This window comes from Phyllopteryx taeniolatus, chromosome 21 (genome assembly GCF_024500385.1).
Source record: "Phyllopteryx taeniolatus isolate TA_2022b chromosome 21, UOR_Ptae_1.2, whole genome shotgun sequence".
Classification (NCBI taxonomy): domain Eukaryota; kingdom Metazoa; phylum Chordata; class Actinopteri; order Syngnathiformes; family Syngnathidae; genus Phyllopteryx; species Phyllopteryx taeniolatus.
Window position 1 is genome coordinate 9,382,302 of NC_084522.1, and position 23,395 is coordinate 9,405,696.

Below are 23,395 nucleotides of genomic sequence, written 5' to 3' on the forward strand. Positions count from 1 at the left end.
GTTATTCTTCATGTTAATCCCCATAAACAGATAGTATAAGATATATTTGTGATATTTTGGTTGTATTCATGGCTGAAGGACATTTACATGTGAAAACAAATATTATCCCGCCTTTAGCTCTTTTCTATTGGCTAAGGCGTCAATTCTCTAACTACCATTGGTTGAATTAACTGTCAATCATTACCGATCTATTTAGCTGTACCGGTCTGACAACTGTCACGGTGAATGCCGACTGCCGAGGTCACGGGGAGACAAGCATGGCAGCGTTGCTAAGAGAGTGTCGAAATGTTTTTCGAAAGTGGAATAAACATGTCAGCCCTACCGTTGGTAAGGTATCCGCCTAGAACGTTTTTTCCGTCTTAATGTTTTTGCGTGTTAGGTCGGAGCGAACGCTAGCTATCCTGTCTTCTTCAGTATTTTAGCCAATGCTAGCTGGGTTAGCACACTGAAGTGACAGTAAGTCCCATTGTTGGCCAGCTGCGTCGCATTTCTTGTTCAATAAATGCAACCTTAAATGATCCATTAAATTAACTCATGTACGTTCAGTTTCAATTACTAATGCTCCATTTTTTTGGTGCGTTATCTTTGTTAGGTTTGATTTCAAATATATCATTTAAGTCTTAAATGCATTTTCATAACGTCCACATTCCCTACAAATACCCTACCATATCTTATAACATCACTTTTTCAACTGAATGCATTTGCAGAAAGAACACCCCCGCCCCCCCAAAAAAAGAGCTGTATTTTTCGACTCTTGTATTACTCAAAATAATATTTAAAGATCTTCCCACATCCCAAAAACAAGCATGGTAGGTTGATTGAAGACTCTAAATAGCCCGTAGGTGTGAATGTGAGTGCAAATGGTTGTTTGTTTATATGTGCCCTGCGATTGGCTGGCGACCAGTTCAGGTGTACCGTGCCTCTTACCCAGAGTCAGCTGGGATGGGCTCCACCACGTCCGTGACCCTAGTGAGGGGAAGCAGTATGAAAAATGGATGGATAGAATATTTAAAGAGTGTATACATAGTTGATCTACAAATCAGGATGTAATGTACTTCTGATTGCCTTCTTAATTATTTTTGTTGTCTGGTTGGTGCACTGTCAGTGTTGTAGTATTGTTAACAGGCCAGGACATTGGCTGAACAGGCACTGTTTAATAGCCTGGCCACAGTTCCCACAAGAGCTGGCTGTAACTGACCTACACAGATTGATGATATGCTGCTGCATTTTAAAAAATAAATAAATACTTTTTTCAAACATCTTTTGGCTAACATTTAATCTCATAGCATTCCCCATGCAGTGTTTTTTGTTTGTTTGTTTGTTTGTTTTTTGTTTTTAGCAGCTCCGCTTATTGTTGCAAAAGGCTGAATGACACTTGTCATAACTAAACTGGAACTTTATTGCATCCAGCTACTGTACATGACTGCACTCCTCTCTGGACTTTCAATTTAACAAAATCCCATCTTTCTCCCTCTTCCCCCCCCCCCCCCCCCCCCCCCCCCCCCCCCCCCTCAGTGTCCATGCGGTCAATGGCCTCAAAAACACCTGTTGGGTTTATCGGTTTGGGAAACATGGGCAGTCCCATGGCCAAGAACCTGCTGAAAAATGGTTACCCCATAATTGCAACTGATGTCTTTCCTGAGTCCTGCAAGGAGCTGCAGGATCTAGGTGCCCAGGTAACACTCAAAACATAAATGTATCTTAAAAGGGACATATTATAGCAATTATAATGGGATGTTATTTTAAAAATTGTGAGAAAAATGAATCTACTTTAAAGCCATTGCATAGAGATGCCTTTTTAGTAATCTACTCAAATATTTAAATGCTACAAAATTAACAGTTGCAATAAATAAGCGTTATTCATAAATGGGTTCATTTCTACAGGTAGTGGACTCCCCAGCAGAAGTGGCTGAGAAAGCAGACCGCATATTCACAATGCTTCCTTCCAGTCCAAATGTGATAGAGGTCTACACAGGCCCCAATGGCATCCTCAAGTAAGTTTTAAGTTTTAAAGGACCTTGATGAAAGTCTCATACAAACAAAAAGCACATTTGGAGTGTTTCCTGAGAAGGCAAACAAAATCCTATTTGGTTTATTGGCAGGAAGGTAAAGAAGGGCACGCTTTTGATTGACTCTTCCACCATTGACCCTGCCGTCTCGAAAGAGATGGCGTTAGCAGCAGAGAAGATGGGCGCTGTGTTCATGGATGCACCGGTGTCAGGAGGTAACACACTTTGTGCTTTTTTTCCCATGAAGTAGGACAGAAGCATTTAGCATCATTGTGGAAAAAAATAAGAATTATTATTATTTTCCATAAAACATTGTCAAGGGCTAGTGCATGATACAAGAAAGAAAATGGCAATCTTGGTAAAGGTACACACAGAATATGTATTTTTTTATATAGGCCATAATATTCCATAAACCAGGACGGAGACTACTACTAACTAACTAACGTGACTGACTGACTGGCTCTGACTAACTAATGAGTGTTGGGCCAAACACACACAAAGATGTTGCTCAATCAATTTCTTTTCACTTTTAGTAGCAGTTTAACCCTGGTGGAAGTGTGTGCGCAACTGTGGTACATTCTAGTTTTATAAAGTCATTATGGAATTGCTAAAACGGCAAATGTAATAGCGGACTAGGACTGTAGCACACTACTGTGCATAATGCATTTGCTCATATAGTGGCCTAGACTCAACTACAGAGAGTACCTGGCATTGATTAGGGCTGAGGACTTCATTGAGGACGGTCTTTATTTGTACAAATTCCTTTATAATATTAAATATTTTTTCTATACCAATATGTAATGATAATTCAAAGAATACTGTATATAGCTTTCACCTTGGAATGCTCTTCACTGCATGCAGCAGCACTTTGTTTTAACTCCACAGTAGACGTCAGCGTTACAGATGCCATGTCTGCATTGCAGGCAATGTTTGTGACTTCTACAAGGGTGTCTGATGTCAACATCAAGATAATTACAGCCAGCAGTTCTTTGTTTCTGACAGGGAAAAAAGGAGGCTTCTATTTGAAGTGTGGTATTTATTTATTCAAGTTTATGACAAACTGGGATTAATTGGCGCACGGTGACTTTTAGAACAGAGTCCTCTATTTAAGGGTATAAAATAGACTTTACACCGATTTAATCGGGCTGATCGGTATCGGCCGATATTTAGCATTTTATGCTGATCGGCTTTAATGTCGTAATTCGCCGGGGAAAAAAGAAAAAAACCTTGGCGGTGTGGGACAGGCAACACGTAAGGCCCAGATCAGATTACAAGACAAATTTGCTCTTTCACGATTGCACTGTCAGACTACTGCAGACAAACGTGTGTTGGTGGTCGCCGGTGCTCAGGACAGGAGAGGACGTTCGTTTAAGGCTGGCTTGACCTATGTTCACGTACTTTTAATACGATACGGCTCGCAAGCGGGCAACAAAACGTTATGTAGCCTAGCAAGCTAGCGGTACCACGAACGGTTGGACGTAAACATGCCGCCGTTCTGTCGAATCATGCTATAACGTTTCGGGGTGAGCGAAGTAATTTAATTACAAATAATTTAATTACAGTAGGTTAGCACCCATTATTTCTGTCATGTAATGTTGGTTTGACCTGACTGATTAGAATACACGATCTGACTAGAGGAGTGATTTCCAACCGTTATGGAGATAAGGAACATATTTTACAAATGAAAAATCTCACGGCACACCAACAAACAAAAATGTCACAAAATGTGGATACATTAATTACTGTATTTTCTTCCTGCCATCTAATAGAAGACCATTCATTTGTTCTGTCTGTCACTATGCCTCACTGGCATAAATAAAGGAACAAAGATACATTTATTGTAAATAGAATTTTTTGAGCAATTAAGTATATACAGTAAATGAACAGGTCATTTAAATAGACACATTCCTCTATCTTGTGATCGGATCGGTGATTGCTGATCAGCCCCAAAAATCCTGATCGTGTGAAGCCTTGTATAAAATGTATTTTAAGGACTACATTTTCCAAGTCATTGTGACGTTCGCAGTGCCCAATTGAAAATTGGTCATTTAAGATGGGGTCATTTCTGACTTAACAAGCTGCTCCAGTGTTAAACAAAAGGAATGAAAGTAAAGAAGAATCTAATTGCAGCGACCACAGTGATAGTTCTCTGACCCCATTGCCAAGTTCCTGACCTGTCTTCCACTCTTTGTAAATTTAAACTATGGGACCTTTTGGGTTAACGCCGCAACATGGGTTGTAATTACTGAGCCACCAAGCTGCCATCTCAAAAGTTTTATGGCTGCATTTGACCAAGAGATTTTCGAGACAAGGTTGAGGTTTTAAGTCCTCATTATGTCGGTGCTGTCTGCTGGTGATGGCTGTTTGACAGAGCACAGGATCGCCAGTCGCTCTTAATGGGCCGAGCCGTGCTAGAGAAGTCCCGCGTCAGAGCTTTTTCATGTTGATGGAGCAGTAATGGCGGAGTATCCAATGTTAGTGCCTTTCATGTCAGATAAAGAGTCATAAAGAGGAGAAAAGCTTCCATCACATGGAGCAGAGCAGAGGAGGGAGATAAGGCGAGAGAGAGACTCTTTCACAGTTATGCTGTCCATCGCGTCGTCTCTTCAGGGCTCTTTTTGACTCGCACGGAAATTTGGTTTTCGGTATGCATTTCAAGCATGCCACATTCTGACACACTGGTCTGCTATTCGTGACTGTTGCTGACTGTTGATTGCACAATTTGGAAGTAATCCATGACGACACACTCTGCTGCCCTTACAAACATAGACTGGGCCTATGGCATGTTTACCAGCTGGCGTCTGCAGCACCGAGTGACTGGAGATCAGAGCCTTAAGCCAGATACTCTCCCTTAACGCACACACTGTTTACATACTACAGACAGTGAACAGTTTGTGTGCGCACTCCCCTGTGAAGGTTGTTCTTCTCCTGTCTCCCAAATAAGCCTCTTTTACTAGCCTGAGATGACCAGTGATTGACCTTCTACTATGACTCGCTGTGCCAAAAACGTTTTGCATGTGCCTCTTACTTGGCATGCTATTTGTCAATAAACAATGATATGTGCAGTCAGTGTTCAGAAATGAGGTATTAAGACAAAACGAAAAAAATCTGCAGTTCATGAACCCCCCCCCCCCCCCCATATGTTAACAGGTTTCATTTCAATAGCACACACCAAAATGAGTTTAATCCAAACATGTTCATTTATTCAATGGGAACTGCCATAGGCCTAAAAAAAAAACTAGTCACTGTGACCCCCTTGTCAATGCCTGTGTGGGAAATTAATTAATATGCTCTGCTCCTACCAGGAGGTGGCACCCTACCCAAATAGAGTTTGCATCGTGGGTTGTGAGCAATGTGACAAATTGGCCTTTTTGCACAGGTTGAAACATGTCACATTAAGCTGTGACTGCTGTAAATAATACAATTATGATTATAGTGCAATTCATTTCACATTCTTTAAAGCAGGACTTGCGTTTTAAAGCGTTTGTGGAGTCTTACAAAGTACTAATTGAGCCATTGTTTATCCATCCATCCATTCGTAACACCGTTTATCCTGTTTAGGGTCGCGGGGTCGTTTATTATGACAATCATCAAAATATTTGCTATGGAAAAGGCATATGTAAACCTGAATGTTAACTTTAAATTCTTCATATCTATAGTTCTAATTCAACATGTAAGTTAAGTTTCTGACGATGCACGTATCAAAAGGGAAATTGCGTTTGACACAAACCTGTTTCGCTTCTGAAACGCCCCTTCCAACTCAGAGTTTCTGCCTCAAGTCCAGACACAAGCCATACCAGCTCACAGTGTACTCCCCATTCCATGTATTTATAAAAAATAACAATAATAATCGAGTATCGAACCATGGGACAGAAATCAAGACACAAATTGAATCTTAATTTTGGTATATCATTACAGTCCTAATGTAACGTTGCCTACGATAGATAGCACACTAGGCCAACATGCAATGACTTGAATTGTTTGAGTTGTATTTTTTTCTGTTTGGTTTTAAGAAGTCAAATGAATTTATATTTTCAGATATTTCACATCAATGTCCAAAATTGAGATCTGAACTTAAGAAGATTAATCAAATTTTCTTTTTGACTGGGATCTTAATGGTACAAATACTGTTGCGTCTAACCCAGCACTATCTACCTCTTTTCATACACTGTATGGCGCGAAAGTCAAAAGGAACACATTTATTGATATTTTGTTATTAACCAATCATCAAGTTGATTGCCCACGCTAAATCATTTAGTCACTTAGGCCCATACTTGTTCCAGTATGAATGTAGTGCAATTCAATATTTTCCTCCATTGTCGTTCCTGTAAAACTTATACACGTCAAGAATGGTATATTCACGCTGAGTGTGGGTCTGAAGTCTACATATCGTGCCACTCACTTGCACAACTGTCTCACAGTAAAATGTCCTAATGCAAAGTTGATTCACAACAAAACAAACTCTGATGTCACAGGCCAAGGGTGTTGGCACACAACTTGCAAAAATAGAAGTTCTGGCTAACAAGTGGCAGGGTCGTTAGCAGTAATTACCCAGAATGCCTGTATTTGTGCCTTTATGCCCATGGTGGTGTGCCACATTGCTAACGCATGACGGCTTTAAAAAGTCCCTAAAAAAACTTTCATTGTGTTTTTCCCAGCACTGGGAAGGCAAGCTGTTGCTGCAAAAGAAAGTGAGAATAGTTGAGCGGCTGTGGGGCCATTGACATTCGGGCTGATGCTGCTCATTTGTGAGGTCTTCAAGACTTCAACTACAGTAACTACCCATTTAGGCTGCTTCTCATTGCCGCTCTAATCATATCCACATCACATTAACTGCAGTTCTTCAGTTGCTCCGTGTCATTTGCTGGTGGTTTGAACGTCATTCTCTAGCCTGAAAGAGATTTTTCAAACCAAGGCTGGTACCAATTGTTTCTATAGTGATTCTGGTGTTCGTGTAAACAACCCATTTGACTCTCAGTCCTTTCAGGCCCTCAGGACATTGATCTGCATGACATTTTCCAGAAGATTAAATTTTCTTTATGTGTTTAATGCTGATGCCTATAGCACTAATGCAGTAGAGCCAAAAAAAATCCCATCCCTATGTAAAGCATTTTTAGCATGAGATATAGAAGTACTTTCAGTGGAGGAAATGCCAACAGCCATGTCGGTAGCTGTGAACAGTATTGAATATCAGACACTCAGGAAAACCAAACAATATCAATTAATGACACAACTAGAAATGTCACCTTGTTTAAAAACCTTTTACCCCCCCCCCCCCACTTCATCCAAGATGTCTGGTCAGTGGTGATAGAAAGTAACAGGAGCTCACTCAGGCCAGGTTAATCCAGTCTGAGAATGGGATTAATGAGAAAATGAGTCTCAGAGCCTGAAGGCCGGTTACTGGAGGTTAGTGATGATTCAGGCTCAGTGGGAAGGGGGCGTTGCGGTTGCAGTCTGTCAGTTTGATGGCTAACAAGTACAAGAGAGACAGCGGCCCACAGACTAGATTAGCATAACAAGCCTCCCATTGACGGGTTCTGGTGACACAGGGGGAGCTTGGAAGTGCGGGGGGGCACGGGAGGGGATGGAAAGGTAGTAAAGAGCGTCAGGGTAGCGTCGCTTGAGGGGGATGCTGATGGGGGGCAATGGAGCCCGTGCTCCAGATGGAGGTAGACCGACAGCAGCTGTGGACTGGCTCTTACTTCCCCTATGTCATCTGTTGTGTATGTTTGTGTGTACCCATGTGTATTTGTGCGCACACAGACAAAGAGTCAGCTGGTGTATGAGTCATATTAACCCGCTCTGTCTGTCAAATGTAACTCAAATGTCAGTCACTTAAGGAGGAATTAGCATTCTGTTCATTTGAAGGACAGTTTTGATAACAGTCATGATCATGCGAGGGTGCATTTCTGCGTTGGTGCCTGCAGACTAACTGTGCACCGTTATTAGCTTGCACTTTTTCTAAATGAGCCTCATCGGGCGAGAGAAACGATTGATCGTGGATTGCTCCTTCCCACTCCATTCTCTTGTCACCTGCCATTGACCAACCTCCCCCTCGTGGAATTGAAGAGTTACTGATGGTGATGATGATAATGATGGCGATGATTATTAAAGTTAGTCTTATGGTCAATAGACGGGCATTGCAAACTTGCACCTTAAAGCTATAGCATGATACTAAAATACAAATTGACACTCAAACTGTAATATCCCCTGTTTCATTCTCTCGAAGATTCTCATGGAGCATTTTTGGGTAGGATTCGGTTGTCATGGTTCTGCACTCATTAACTGGAGCTGATACTATGTTTTGAACAAAACAGTGCAGCATTGGCAAAGTTGGGAGATCAACTGTTGAAAGTGCTATTTTATTTATTTTTTTACATTTTTAAGTCTGTGATTTTGGCCAATGCGCATTCCCTTGTACCGTTTCACTGAATTACTCGAGATCCGTTATGGTTTTTATGGCTCCTACTTTGGTTTTTAATTTGTTTGAGTAAGAGATCTTCCCGTGGGTGTAATTATAATGGTGGACCACATGCCTCGTGTTGTTGGCCTCTAAGCATTCTAAACCCTGCTGGCTTAAACTGCAGGCCATCTACTCCCATTGAGATTACTGCAGAAAAGCCCAATTTAGCTTGGAAAAGTGAGCAAACAAGGTTGTACAATGTATTTGTTCACAGCAAGTACACTTGGAACTAAAGTTGTGGCAAGAAATGTTATACAGTGAACCCTCAACATATATATATACTGTAGCTGTACAAAGATATATATTTCAATAATAAATTTGGGACAAATTAAGTGCAATCGGATGATTTCCCGTGGCGCGCCTGGTGATCTCTCATGGCACACTAGTGTGTGGTTGGGAATCATTGATCTACAGTACTTGCGTTGCAAAAAATATATAGTTTTAATGGTAGAATGTTATGCTTGAATAATTTCTGGTACCTCAGAAAAGCCCAGTTAGTGAGTACAAAAAGGTGAATTCAGTTTGAAATTCCTAATTTCTGTTCAAAACGGTAAAATGCTGAGAGTCCACATTACAGCACTTCATGATAATGGATGGTCTCTTCTCGTTTTTATGACAGGTGGTCTACACAATTTATTACGCACTGTACAATCCATTCATCATTCTGTACATTATCATCAACTAATTCATAAACTGTATGTGTGCACTGTAGTTTAACAGAAAATCCTTTCACAATAAGAAGGGCCCTACTGCTTTACTAATAACTCAACCTCAGAAGTGTTAACTCATGTCTTACTAGCGCCTTGCCCTCTTACTTGTACTTGTCCACGGTAAACATACACACATGGATCTTGTACTTGCAAGAACGCTGACGTTATTAACCACTTTAAAAGGAGCTTTAAGTGTCAAATCTTATAAGTGCTTGTGGATTGCTTTGGATGTTTGTTTAGTGTAATGAAAGTAGTGCTACTGAAGACGGTGCACTACAAAACAACCAAACCAAAGTTGTTCCTCTGATGTTGCTTTTGCCGCCGAGAAGTTTCATCCTCTGACGTTAATGTTTAATGACATGCTGCAAAGCATCTGCCCTAATAATGTTTGATCGACTGCTCATTAACTCTTGCTGTGAAAGGAGCTCAGATGAAGGAGAAGCGTGTATATGTGTCGTGGTTGTGTGCCGACATTTTCGCGCAAGCTACAAGCACCTCCACATGCGCACATGTTGCTGTGCTTCCCATCTGTCATAGAGGAGGATAGAGCAGCCAATTTCCATTAGACTCTAGATATACACAGCTTTTCCACTGCTTGCCGTGACTCTACTCGCTATTGAAGCTTTTCAGTTGACAAAAGCAGGTACTCAAGCATGCAGAGCCTTTACTGTATGGGTGACGTAAAGTTCTGATGGTCGAGCAATAGTCATGGTCAGATTACACGGCTAGAAATAAAAAGAATAAGGACACACGCTAACGTTAGCTTACTCTCTTGTGCATTAGCTCTGGACAACACAGTGGACTCACTATATTGCATTTTTTTAAGCAGTCGTTTTTATGGTATTCTTACTTATTGTGATGTCCTTGTATGTGGGAAAGGAGAGCCAGAGTTAAGGGGTACATTTATAAAAATATAGCGTCTCTGTAGTGCAGGGTTTTACTTACTGCAGGTGAGTCTGGAATGTATCCCCCACCGGGGTTCATTGTACAGGTCTCTGTACGTCTCCATTCAGATTCGATTTGAGCCACATGTAGAGAAGTACCTACAGGAGACAGACCTTATCCTCCATTGCGATTGGCACGCAGTCCAGAGTGCACTAGGATAGGTTCCAGCTCACCCATGACACTGACTTGAATAAGCATTGGGAAATTAATGAAACTGAGACAATTCTTTGCAGTGAAAAAGTGGCATTACGGTGGCTCAGTCCATCCGACCTAAACGTGTTTTGAGAATATTTTAACGGGGTGCTTTTGGGGGTCTCCTGAACCATTATTTTTACCACGGTCTAGCACTCTCCTTTAATTCATCCTGCTTACTTTCACACACAATACCCATTCTTTCATCATAACAACAACTTCCTCTCTTGCAGTTGTCTTGTTAGCCCCCACCCACCCCACCCCCATACACACTATTACATATCTTGTCTCCCCCTAGGGGGCATTGTGTAGTTGTGCAGTGCTAACGATCCACGACTGTCACTCCCGCTGGGATGGATGAGCCGGTGCACCCAGCTCTCACGAAGCCTCATTAGGATTCCTCTTTAATCCGTCTCTGACAGAACTGGCCCGAGAACGGGACGTCCCTCCGCACATGCACACTGATGCATATGTGCATAATTTACACTGTGCAAGTTTAACATCCTGCATAGGTGGCGTGTAAAGAAAATTACATTACACGCTCACACATATGTGACAACGGATGAACCTGAGTGTGTGCACATTGAACTGAGTCACCAATACTCAAACACGCACATTATGATAATGATGTGTTTTTCTTCCCCCCCCCCCCAACCTCATGGATCTTCCATCATTCCTGGATGACCACCGCTTATAGAAATCCTCTACATATCATAAGAGCTTATTAGGGTGATTAGTTAATTTGAGGGAAGCAATGTTGGGAGGGAAGAAGAGGAAGATCGTTATTCTCCTCTGGTGTCTCCCCATCTCCATTTTCTCTTTACCTTCCTCTCGCCTCCTCATTTTCTCTTTAGTATAATATATCGATCAGCACATCGACCGTGTTATCAATAATTGCCTCTTTAGTTGTCCACAAACCGTGATCTCTGCTAATGAAGCAGCAGTTTTCGCACTGCTTTTTGTAAGTGTATGTCTTTAAGAGAATGCCTTGGTCTGCTGCTTGGGGAAAAAAAATAGATTCAAAGGCTAGATCTTATACCTGATGCTAGATGATTTATTTATTTTTTTACCTCTCTCTTTGCCCTTTCTTTTTTTAGTTTTCCCAACTTCTTTGACTTATTATTTAACGTCTTGATCCCCCTCCCAAGCTGTGCTTTTAGAAAAACGGTACAATATAAAGTAATGATTTGAAGTAAATGCATCATGCTCATGATCTGTAGACCGTGTTTGCGTAATTTGTGTGCATGTACGTCTGTGTGTTTGCTGTCATCTAGAGACCGCACCCGCAGCGTAGGCTTCTGGCTTCCTTATGTGCCCTAATGACAACTCATCGCTGACATACACACAGTATCATCATCAACACGTGACGGTAACAGGGAAAATTAAGGGTTGTATGTTTATTTCATGTGGTTTGTGCCATGCCGATATCAGCTCCACTCTTCTAGTCTCCTTCCTGTACTGATAATTTGATTTCAGCTGTTTTGCCAATGCTAATTCCTGTTTAATTATTAACACTGACATTATTAGGCGTTCAGTATTAAGAGGTCTTTCATTACAGTTTCACGACAACCTGAAGAGATTTTGAAACACTCTTTCACGCTCGCTCGGCCTCCCCTCCTCCTTTTGGGGAGGCTTAAAGTGTCAATGTGCACGATTCAGCAAGCTGCTCAATATTTTTGGCTTCTGTTTGTGTGGGGGTGTGTATGTTTACCTGTAATCTGTTGTGGGTGTGGGTGTCTGGGGATATTCACTGAAGCATTTAAGGGATTGCACCAGCCTGATGAGTTTCAGCCAGCTCTGAAAAGAAGTTATTTTTTTCATTAAGAAGGGGGAGAGTTGTGTGTGTGGTGGGGTGGGGGAGGGGGGTTGCTATTGCCTCCCACAACATGGCACGCTCCTTAAGCCATCAGGCATGGGGAGGGATGCCTAATTGAACATGATAAAGTGTAAAGTTAATTACCCCTCACGCATGTCACTGATAGCCCCAAGAGGAGGTGCAGCCTCAGGCACAGCTGGTGTGTGTGTGTGTGTGTGTGTGTGGGATTACACGTCTGTGATCTTACGAAAGAGAAAGGGTGACAGGACAAAAGGCAAGGGCTCCCACGAGGGTTGTGCAGTGGATGATTGCAACAATCGGCTTTTAAAGATGCGTCTGTCCCTCTGGTGCGCCGCTACTTAACACGCCTGTCCCGCCATGAGTGTCACACACACGCAAAGTGCAAAGATGACCTTTTGAAACACAGTCAAGTGGGAGATACATTAAGCTCTTTCAAGCATACGTTTACCACATGTATTTAAAATGAAACTTGATTTGAGTTTTGGTCATGAAAAGTGAAGTCGGTTCAAGTCCCGCTGCAGACACATGAAAATGGCAATTAGTTGTTGGAAAGAGAAGCTCGTCTGTACCCTGACTGCTGTGGAGGTGCCCTTAAGCAAGGCATTGACCCCGCCTCCCGTAGCTCAAGGGGTGCAGCACAGTTTGGGGAACCCTTTTACTCTGACGTCTCTCATTAAGATGTGTGTGACCGTGTTCACTTTGTGGTATGCAAACAACAGAGTGGGATTTGAATTTCCAGAGGAGGTAATAATAAATTAAATTGAAATAAATCTTACCAAATGTCAAGTCATCTGATCTCCGTTTGGTCATGATTAGAAACTACAATTGGAAAAGACAAGAAACGTGGTTGCCAAGCTGAAATACCAAAGAAAATTCCTAAATTTTGGAATTCAATACACCTGTAGATAATACATTTATTCCTAGAATATAATAAGAAACCACTGATACCATGCCAAAACACTCCTCAGCAAACTATTTAGTATAGTAAGACTATAACATTTTAGTGCGGTCATATTACAATGGCACATTATTGCCTTTAATTGTATTGAATATTTTTCAACCAAAACGTTTCTGACGAGTTAACGTTCTGATCATGCCTCGCATTTTCCTCTTGCTTTGAATAAGAATATGTTTAGAGATTCCCGAATAAACGTACAGCAATTCACCTTTTTGTTGTTGCAGAATCACATTAGTGTGAGTTCAAGACATTTTCTACATTTACAGAAGGATTACTCAATCTCCAAGATAAGTAAAATATCTAAATACACGCTATCATGTCTTAGATGATGATGAATGTCCTTTTCCCTTCTACTTGGTCAATCCCATACGACTTTTGGTTAGTAATTGAACTGTAATTAGGTTTTTTTCCAATCCAATTTGGGACAGGCTTAAAATGAAATTGGGTTGTCCTCCTCCAAAGGGAGCTGATATGTACTGTATGTGTTCCCCTCAGCTAACATCTACTCTCGTGTTGTGTGTTAAGGTGTCGGTGCTGCCAGCTTGGCCAAGCTGACCTTCATGGTGGGTGGAGTGGAGGAGGAGTACCAGGCAGCACAGGAGCTGCTCACCTGCATGGGAGCCAACGTTGTCTACTGTGGACAAGTTGGCACCGGACAGGTCAACTCGCAAAATCACCCAGACACATTTTAACCCGCAACTTGAATCATATGCACAAAATTACAGTTACTGATGCAACATGCTGTTAAAAACATTTAAAACAATGTGTTCCTGTGTTCCACGAAACACATTGACTCACAAGGAAATACAAATAATATTCAGTCCGATACGCCGCCGCTCGAGTGTAGTGTAGAAAATGAAACAAAACTGTAATCCCTTCGCATGTTAGCAACAAGAGAGAGTTTATTGAACAGGACAAACTCGCAAGGAGCAACTCTAAATCCAGCTCCTGATGTCACTCACTAGGCCACACCCCTTAAAGGCGCACATCCAACACTTGAATAAACGTATGTTCAAAAAGTAATTACACGTTCTAAAACTACTTTTTCTTTACAGTCTCTGTTATTATGTTTTTATGCAATACATCACTGTTTTTCTGTATTAAAAACAAGAAAAAAATGGTTTTGTTTTTTGCGGGAGCTGGAAAGGATTAATGGAGTTTCAATAATATTCAAGTAAATGTAGTTATGAGCCTGGTCACAGAATGAATTAAACTCATAAATCACTGTAGATGTACTTACTGTTTTGTAAATCTTGAAAATGATCCAATAATATGCAGGACAGGTGACATTTCTTTTTTGCGATTCCTCTTAAGGCGGCAAAAATCTGCAACAACATGCTGCTGGCCATTGGGATGATTGGAACTGCAGAGACTATGAACCTTGGCATCAGGTAAGCTCATGTTGACCCTCTAAAGCAAACTATATTAGTTGGAGTGACCCCCAATTTAATGTCGACGCTACAGATATTTAGAGACATGCATACCAGATCGACAGCAATCTTTTTTTCCCTTCCTTTCTTTATTTCGACATTTTTGACAGTTTTGCAACCTTTGAAATGCTGTTGGTGTAACCGTGGTAGTATTTCCAACTTCTGTCCAGATTTTGAAATGTAGTTTAGTTTATTAAAGTGCAAAGGAGGTCAACGAGGCCCCAAGTATCTGTTGGAAAGATGGATGACGGGGAGGAGTCCCTGGCTCTGATCCTGTCAGTGGACACCACCGACATCAGGCTACAATTTAGGGTGTTAATAATGGGCTATTAAGTGAGATAAGATTTTTTTAAAACCTGTAAAATCCAAAACAGATCTTTTCTCATACAGATTCTCTCCAAAAATCTTCATCAATTAGATGCATCTAATTAGGGTTTCAAATTGAGGCCACCTCAGTTTTCCTCAGATGAATGAAAAGCGATACTGGAGTTCATAAGTGTAAATTACCAACCTCCGAAATGATGCATATCTCCTTTGTCAGGCTACTTCCTCCGTTCGCAGTGTTAATATCAGGTGTCTTTATGGGTTTTGACGACTTAAATGCCATAGAGCACCTGGTTTTAATGCACATGCATGAGTGTGCGCACGGGCCGAGTGCAGCTGTGCTGGTGCGACTGATTTATCATAGCTGAGACAGAAGAGGAAAATTGGCATGAGCAGTTGCACATAAATCCCCTCCCTCGGCCACTGAAATATGGCGGCATTAAAGGAGCAACATGGATTTACACGTCGCACAAACACACGTGCACACACTCTCATTTATATGCTGACACACTGAAGCCTGTGACTTTTACAGAATGACTGTACACATTACAACAGTCTGTGTCAAAGAAGTAAATATAGCACAATAATTCATCCCAAATATTATCTGTATAGTTTCAGGTTAGACCCATGTGTCAGCACATGCATTGATCCACTGACAGAGAAGCAGGGCAAAGTTGGGGGGAGGGGCTGGGAGGGTGACATGTGCCCCTCCACTTTTCAAATCTGTCCCCTCTGTCCCCCGCAATTTTATCACATTCCTTTTTAACATATCGTAAGACATTTTTCTGAGCGACCCTTCAACGCGTCATGAACAGTCGTCGCCTAGACGATCAGTCGCACAGACAGCAGATGAGACGGACAGACGTATGCTGAAAAAAATGTTGGCCAGTCTTCAAGAGGCAAAAAAGTATGCACAGATTGTTCCAAACGATGAATGTAAGGTGAATAAAAGTATCAATAATGTAGAAAATGTATGACGTTAAATGCACTTATTCTGGTTATTATATATTTGGGAATTACTGATCCTATTGTCTCATGTGTTGAGCCTTCAAAGGATTTTTGGATTTCAAATTTGGCCCTGTCAATTTTGGAATTGACTGGGGTCATGTCTGAGCCAAACCATATAAGAAACTTGCCAAAAATTTCAAAGATTGTATTGTTTTGCTTAAAACAGACAATTATGTCATGGAGGACTATGGAAATCAGAAAGAATTTGTATTTCAGATGGTGAAATCTGAGAATTTGGACTAAATAATATTTTAAAACTGGTTCAAAACCTTTTTCTATTTTGTGTGCCCCCACACACTCACACGCTCAGACACTGAAACGTTATCAGGCAAGACTTGGCTAATAAAGCTGGCATTTCTAAAAGCGAGTGTCTTCTTTTCGTGGAGCTAATTTGTTGATCTCAGATGGAGGCTCGGCCCGTCTCCACCAGAGCATGACGGTCTCAGAGTGCAAGGAATCGCCACGCATTACAATTATAAGCGCACACACAAGCTGTCTTTCTTCCTTTTCTTTTCTTGTCACTATTTGTGTTACCTTCTTAGTTTTTTTTTGTCCTTTTAATCCCTTCTACTCTCCTTTGCATCATTTGTGCCTGCTGTAATTTCTGCATGCAGTCAGTGAAATGGGAGTGTGTAAAGACTGCAGACATAGGAGAGTGGCGCAACTGTGATTTTTAATGATGTACATGAAAGGAGACCATTTACAGCGTAGGACTTTTACCTCGTGTACACACACTAGTGTAGGTGATTTATAAAGGTCATGACAACAGACAGCCATTTTTTGTTAAAAGGGAATTAAATCTCATTGCAGCCTGAATGAATTGATTAGAGCTTATAAATGCGCTTGTTGCCTCTATAAATGAAACTGTTCAAGCTTGTGTGTGCGCTCGTCACCTCTTTATTGTGATAACAAACAGGAGTCGTAGGCTCTCTTGTGGCATCACTTGAGGATGAGGAGCTAATTGCAGTGGAACAGACATTATCAGTGCTGCAAATGAACTGCTAACTCATAAACACCCTCCCTTTCTTACTTCCGTCTCATCGTTGTCAGCACATTTCTTTCATCTGCGGCGGCATCGCACAGCAACACGTTTGTGTCGCCGCCTGTGACTATGTCTGTCCATGACAATCTTGTTAAAGCGTGACATGTCGCCTTCTCCACGCAAATTACCGCGGGCGAAGAACACCTCCACTGCGCCGGCTAACAACCGTGGCCGTTTGAGAGGTAATGCGAGCGAGTGTGTGATGGGAGCAGGATGGGAAATTCATTGATTTATCGTTAACAGAGGACAACAGCTCGCAGTCAGCGTCCCTGCTCGCCATAACAAATGATCTGTGCGCTCGGACGCGCTTTATTGTGTGTCCAGCCCGTAACCTTTTCAGCTGCTCACCCAGAACACAAGGAGGGGCCGCTGTGAATGTGTGTGCATTTGAGGGAAATGGTGAAAGTAGCTTGGGGGGTGCTGCGGGGTCGATGTCAAACATATGTCCCCTTGAGTCCTCAGACGGGGGACGTGTCAGCACAGGAGATGGGGAGGAGAACAAGTGGAGGCGGAGGAGGAAAAAAGTGTGGCTTAAAAAGCCGTCAGAAACCAGGATCCACTGATGCCACATTTCCAAAACAGACACAGGACACAAAAGAGACAAGGAGAGCATGTAAATGCAACCCGTCCTTAATTAGTTAGTAGTCTGCTAATAAAAAGCTGTACTTTCATAGTTATGGCAGAATGAAAGCCAGGTGGAGGGAGGGAGGCTGTGAGGAGCTATGATGGTTTAACAGTCATATTGAGAGCAGAGTGGAGTTACAGGCCTGTAAGTAACACTGGGCTTGATGTGGGCAGCCTTACGCTGGCCTTTTAAAGCATTCATTTGTTACCCAAGCAGATTAGACCAGCGACAGACACTGGAGTCACACTTGGTCCACCCTCTCTGCTGTCATGCTTGGCACCGCGTCTCGCTCTGTGCCACCGCCTGCTTCCCCTTTTCCTCTCCCGCTTGCATGCGTAATCGTAGGCTGCTGCTGCAGCCGGAGGTTCAAAAAAAAAAAAACATCCAGTGACAGTGAGGTTTATGGCTCCCCTGTGCTGCTTAAACCACTTCACCTCCTCCTCTTCCACTTTTTTTCATGAAAGAGGGAAGATGAAGGATAGACGTGCCGCTAAACATCAATACTGCATTAGGCGGCATTACAAAGCCTTCAGCTATTAACGCTGAGGAATGGTCGCAGCAGGCGCAGGGTTCAATGGGGGTCATTTGCTGGCGCACACACATTTTTCTTCATTTTACTTGTGCCCCTTCACACTCCGACTCAAGGATTGTTCCTTTGAGTGACTCGATAGATGGAACAATTGGATCATCCAACAGTTCTCAAAACTTCATCAAATTTTGTTCATTACATTTTACATAATCCTACTAAAATCTCTGCGGAGGTATCGATTGAAGAGTCCAAACGCAAAAGCAGACTACTCTATTTTTTTTGTGATTTTAGGAAATAGGCGGCACGGTGGTCGACTGGTTAGAGCGTCTCCCTCACAGTTCTGAGGACCGGGGTTCAATCCCCAGCCCCGCCTGTGTGGAGTTTGCATGTTTCTCCGGGCACTCTGGTTTCCTCCCACATCCCAAAAACATGCATGGTAGGTTAATTGAAGACTCTAAATTGCCCGTAGGTGTGAATGTGAGTGCGAATGGTTGTTTGTTTATACGTGCCCTGCGATTGGCTGGCAACCAGTTCAGGGTGTATCCCGCCTCCTGCCCGATGATAGCTGGGATAGGCTCCAGCACTACTCCCGCTCCCTAGTGAGGATAAGTGGCTCAGAAAATGGATGGATGTAAGGTTACAAATTTAAAAAAATAGTTTGGGGATTCTAAGTTAATATAAATTCAGAAATTAAGAGGCTAATTTGGCAAAAGAAATCAAACTTATTGAAACAGTCTTTCGAAGCGGCGCTTTATGCAATAAAACCTTTACTTTCGATGGGTTTTACGTAGTTTGGTTTTGCAGTGTCAGGAAATGCTCCGTCGAACGATGCCATGGTAGGCAGTCTGCAAGTAGGCGCGAGGCTCTATGTTTGTCAAAACGGTACTTGTCGGATTTTGCGATTGAAGTCGTTAATTGTTCAGACAGGAATTGATGCTATAGATTAGCATATAGTTTTAGTTCTTCCGAAGTAGATTCTGACTCCTTGTGTCTTCCTTCTAGACTGGGTTTGGACCCTAGGCTTCTGGCCAAAATCCTCAACATGTCCTCAGGTCGCTGTTGGTCCAGTGACGCATACAATCCTGTCCCTGGTGTCATGGACGGAGTCCCTTCGGCCAACAACTACCAGGGAGGATTTGGAACTACACTAATGGCCAAGGTAGAACTCTTGATCAGGTTTAATAGGGATTAATTACAGTGCAACCTCAAAATTGGTCATCTTGGAAGAAGACCAAACTATCATTATGCGTGATGTCGTGAGTCTTCAGCTCAGTGAACACCTAAAGGGTTATCTCTGCAAGTGTGTTTGACTTTTCCTTTGGGTTTTTTGTGGTGACGCCACCATAGAAGGGGACAAGTGTTGGTAGATGAAGGTGACTATAGAACCAAATTTGGAACAGGAAAACGGGATGTGTACACAGCAAAGTCAGCCGTGTTTAGTCTTAATGTTGAAGAGATCTGCGGGTTTTTATCATCAAAGCCAAGGTTGAGTACAACAACTGTTTGTGAGTCTTACTGTACAGTGGTTCGCTGCTTAAAACCTGTACACTTAACATAGGTTTTATGATTCTACAGCTTGAACGTGACACTGACTAGTGTTCTCCCGTTTCGTCATTTGTGCCCCTAATAGATCGCATCATCTTTTTAAGTAATTGTTTTTTTTTTTAACACGCTATACTCACTTACTGAATGTCTTAAAGGAGCGTAACAGTCGCCAATGAACATTTATTCACTAAAACATGAACACAATGAGCAAGCTGCTGTCAGCCCCAGCTCACGCCCAGACAACCACATGCAGACTTGTTGACGTCACACGCCACCCCACCAGGCCCCACCTCTTGAAGGCACATGCATGTACACGGATGTTTCAAAATTGACAGTATTTCTATACATTTTATGCTTGCAGTTTTTTTGTTCAAATATGTTTACAATGTTTTTAAAAGCTGTTTAATGCTTAATAAAGTTAAATACAAATATGGCTCTCTATGACAGATTCTCACCTATTGCAGGTGTCTCTGGAACATATCCCCGATAAACAGGTGTTCACTGTACCATTGTTTCTAGATGTCAAACAAATGAAATCATTTTCATTCATCAGTTTAGATTCCACTGCATTGACTTCATCGTTCATTTTGTAGGGAACCAAATGCTCGTCGTATTTTCACATGCTTGTTACACCCTTGGTCCTACTTCTTCCTCATTCTGCTTCACGGGTGATTTATTGCGTTTCATTTCATTTTACTGCCATTTTACTTATTTTTACTACATAGCTCATCCGCGTAGCTCTCTCTATATAGTGGTAGTACACCGTCATTGTGCGTCCCCACGTATGAGTACGGCTACCGCAATCACAGTCGCCAGCTGACACATTTAGGGCTTGAACACGTCTGCTCGCTTGGTCTATTTGATGGTCCATATGCTCTTTGCAGAGGGGTTTTGTGGTCCAATTGTCTCTCTTCCATATCCATAACATAATAGATAAAACAGAAAACCTATGTAGTTCACCATTCAATGCAAAAAAATAAAAAATAATTTAAAAATGATAATGTATTGTTCTGCCTAAAACCATCTATTCTCTCTCTCTCTCTCCCTTGTGCTGTCTCTGTCCAGGATCTTGGCTTGGCCCAAAACACAGCCACCAACACTAAGACGCCAATTCCTCTTGGTTCCCTTGCTCACCAGATCTACAGAGTCATGGGTTCACGAGGCTACGCCAACAAGGACTTCTCATCAGTCTTCCAGTTCCTACGCGAGGAAGAAGGACAGTGAGCGGAAGAAGAGTATACGCACACACATCCCACCAGCTCACACCCGTTGCCCCTCGTCCCACAATACTCAGCCGAGGCTACACACTTGCACTTAGGCAGAGCTCCAGTCCAATTAGTATCCAACATATACCCTCATTGTCATAGTCAAGAGTTTCACTTCATGACATCGAGTGCCAGGAAATGCTAAAACTGGCCTCAAATCCGTGTGGGGAAAAACAAAAGTACAGACGGACAAAGTTCAGGTTTACATGTTACCGTATTTTTCCTCAGGATGATGATAGTGACAATTGTTGGTTTTGCCAGTTTTGTACTTCAAACTTGTTGTCACTGCTAAGTGATTGGACCTGATCCTTGTTGTGAAATATTGTGAGATTTAGATGTTTAGTTGAGCACTTTATGCACACTGTACAATGCTCAGGGGCGTTTGATGTTACAGAATCTACTTGAATTTACCTCTATGCCACTGAAGTATTATTCCATGTCAAACACTGTTTCAGTTGTTCACCGTTCACTTCAAAACATGGTCAACCTCTGCTTGTTTCCGGTTGTTCATTTTCAATTTGCATTAAAGTTATAAGCAGGGAACAGTTATTTCATTGCTGCTTTAAGAAAATCTACATAATGTATATTTTATTTTGTTGTGGCATTTCACAAAACTAATGAAGACATCTGCAATTGTTTTTTTTGGGGGGCGGGGGGGGGGTCAAAATATTTCTCTACGGTTTGTCTTTGCCCTGTGCAACCTCATACTTGGACCTAAAATGTTCATTAAAATGTCTTCTGTGTACTTTGTTTTTTAAGACTTGCCCACTTGTATGTTTACCCTAAACTAGAATAACTTCTGCATCGTCGTCTTTAATGCCAACTCCCCTCATGTCGTCACTCACTACATCTATCAACCTTCCTTTAGGTCCTCCTCTGGTGCTCTCGTCTGCCAGCTCCATTCCTTCTACCAATATATTCACTGTCTCTCCTGGATTTGCTAAACTAGAATATAACTTGTATATTCTTGTAATAATATAGTTTCGCTTGGCTTGGCTTACTTTAGCTAAAATAGCATTGACTTTCACCTAACACTAGCCTCAAGGCTTGAAAGGAGTTTGCATGGTGGTAATCCGCTGCCATACCGGTAATCAAAGAATCCTACATTTCGGACACGTATGTTCGTTTAATATATTATCACAGCAACCATCGACCGATAGCCATCATAAGATATATATTTTATGAATCTGTATTTCTTCGACTGCGATTGGTCGGTGACCAGTTAAGGGTGTACCCCGCCAATCTCCCAAGTGTTAGCTGAGGTGGACGTCAACAGACCCGCGACCCTAGCGAGGATAAGCGGTTAAGAGAATGGATCCATGGATGGATGGATGGATTTCTTCAGAGTTCTGAAGTAAAATGTAAACCCTGAAAATTGAGATATATTACTCGATGTACAGTATTTAACATGCATTTTCCAACGTTGCAATGTGTTAAATCTTACGGTTAATGAAGTGTTCAAAACAAACTGGCCAGAGTTGTGAAAGCCCAAATTTCCATCTTTAGCTTGACCAATGTTCGGTTTTCTGGCCCTGATTCAAAATTGGTGCCGGTAAACTGTGAAATGAGACTTTGTCCCTCCCCACCTGTATAGTTGCAGCCAAACACTGCACAGTAACTCACCATTTTTTTGAACATTGGCCATCAAGTTTATCTATTCAAACAATGCATAGACCTTCAATATGGCGGCTGTGGGAAAACAGCCACTGGAAAACTATATTTTCCCCATTGCTCCTTCCCCTCATATACTGCTTAATTAGTCAGTCCGAAACTAAAGAGTGAAATGGCACCATTATCTCAGTTTAATCCATTTGTTTCTATCATTAGAATGTAATGAAGGGCAAACTAATGTGGTTTTGTTTGACTGAACTTTCGTTTTTGTCTTGTCTTACTACTTTTTTGCGACACTGTCAGAAGTAGACTGGCTATAGTTGATGGTTTGCTTCATTGGTTTGTGACTCAATGTATCGTCGTACACAATTGCATGGCTGAGTGTTGAGAATCCCCCTCACTTAGGAGGAGAAATAACTCTTGAATTAGACTTCAATAATGCTTTAAATAGTCTACTCTGCAAATAAGACAATGGCTTGTAGTCTAGAGATACGCCTCTCGTCTGGCCTGCTGAATTAGGCGGCTGATTCATATTTGGGCTGTTTAAATTTGCCTGTGTTTTATAGCAGGCTGCTGAGCCGGCGGTTTCCTCATTAAAGGTCACATGAAAGCAGGCCGTAAAGGACTCGTGGCGAGACTTATTTGAGCGCTGACGTCTGAAGGGGACGCGACCGAGCCCCGAGCCAAAGTGCCTCACCCTGAAGGATTGTGTCCGCAATTTGGCTGAAAATCCAATCTGATGCGTCAGCATTTGGTGACTGCTGATTGGGGAAAACAACCTTTACCGTGCAGAATTAAGACACATTTTCTCTTTATTTATTTATTTTACTGCATATTTGCTGGGGGGAAAAAAAAGCTAAATGACGGTCATTCATCTATCGTGCATTTTATATTAGTGTAAG

At 42.0% G+C, this 23,395-nt stretch overlaps 1 protein-coding gene across 2 annotated transcripts; it reads left to right on the top strand.

The window, feature by feature from the left end:
* The first annotated feature begins 173 nt into the window (after positions 1-173).
* On the top strand, positions 174-21,462 carry hibadha (3-hydroxyisobutyrate dehydrogenase a). Of its 2 annotated transcripts, XM_061761178.1 has the most exons (8): positions 174-327; positions 1,516-1,676; positions 1,885-1,994; positions 2,103-2,224; positions 13,640-13,773; positions 14,429-14,505; positions 19,075-19,231; positions 20,683-21,462. In XM_061761178.1, exons 1-8 carry the CDS (start codon positions 258-260, stop codon positions 20,839-20,841), a joined length of 990 nt encoding a protein of 329 aa, XP_061617162.1. In that variant the 5' UTR covers positions 174-257; the 3' UTR covers positions 20,842-21,462. The 2 variants fall into 2 exon arrangements, with proteins under 2 accessions (XP_061617162.1, XP_061617163.1); XM_061761179.1 differs by lacking the exon at positions 19,075-19,231.
* The last annotated feature ends 1,933 nt before the right edge of the window (positions 21,463-23,395 follow it).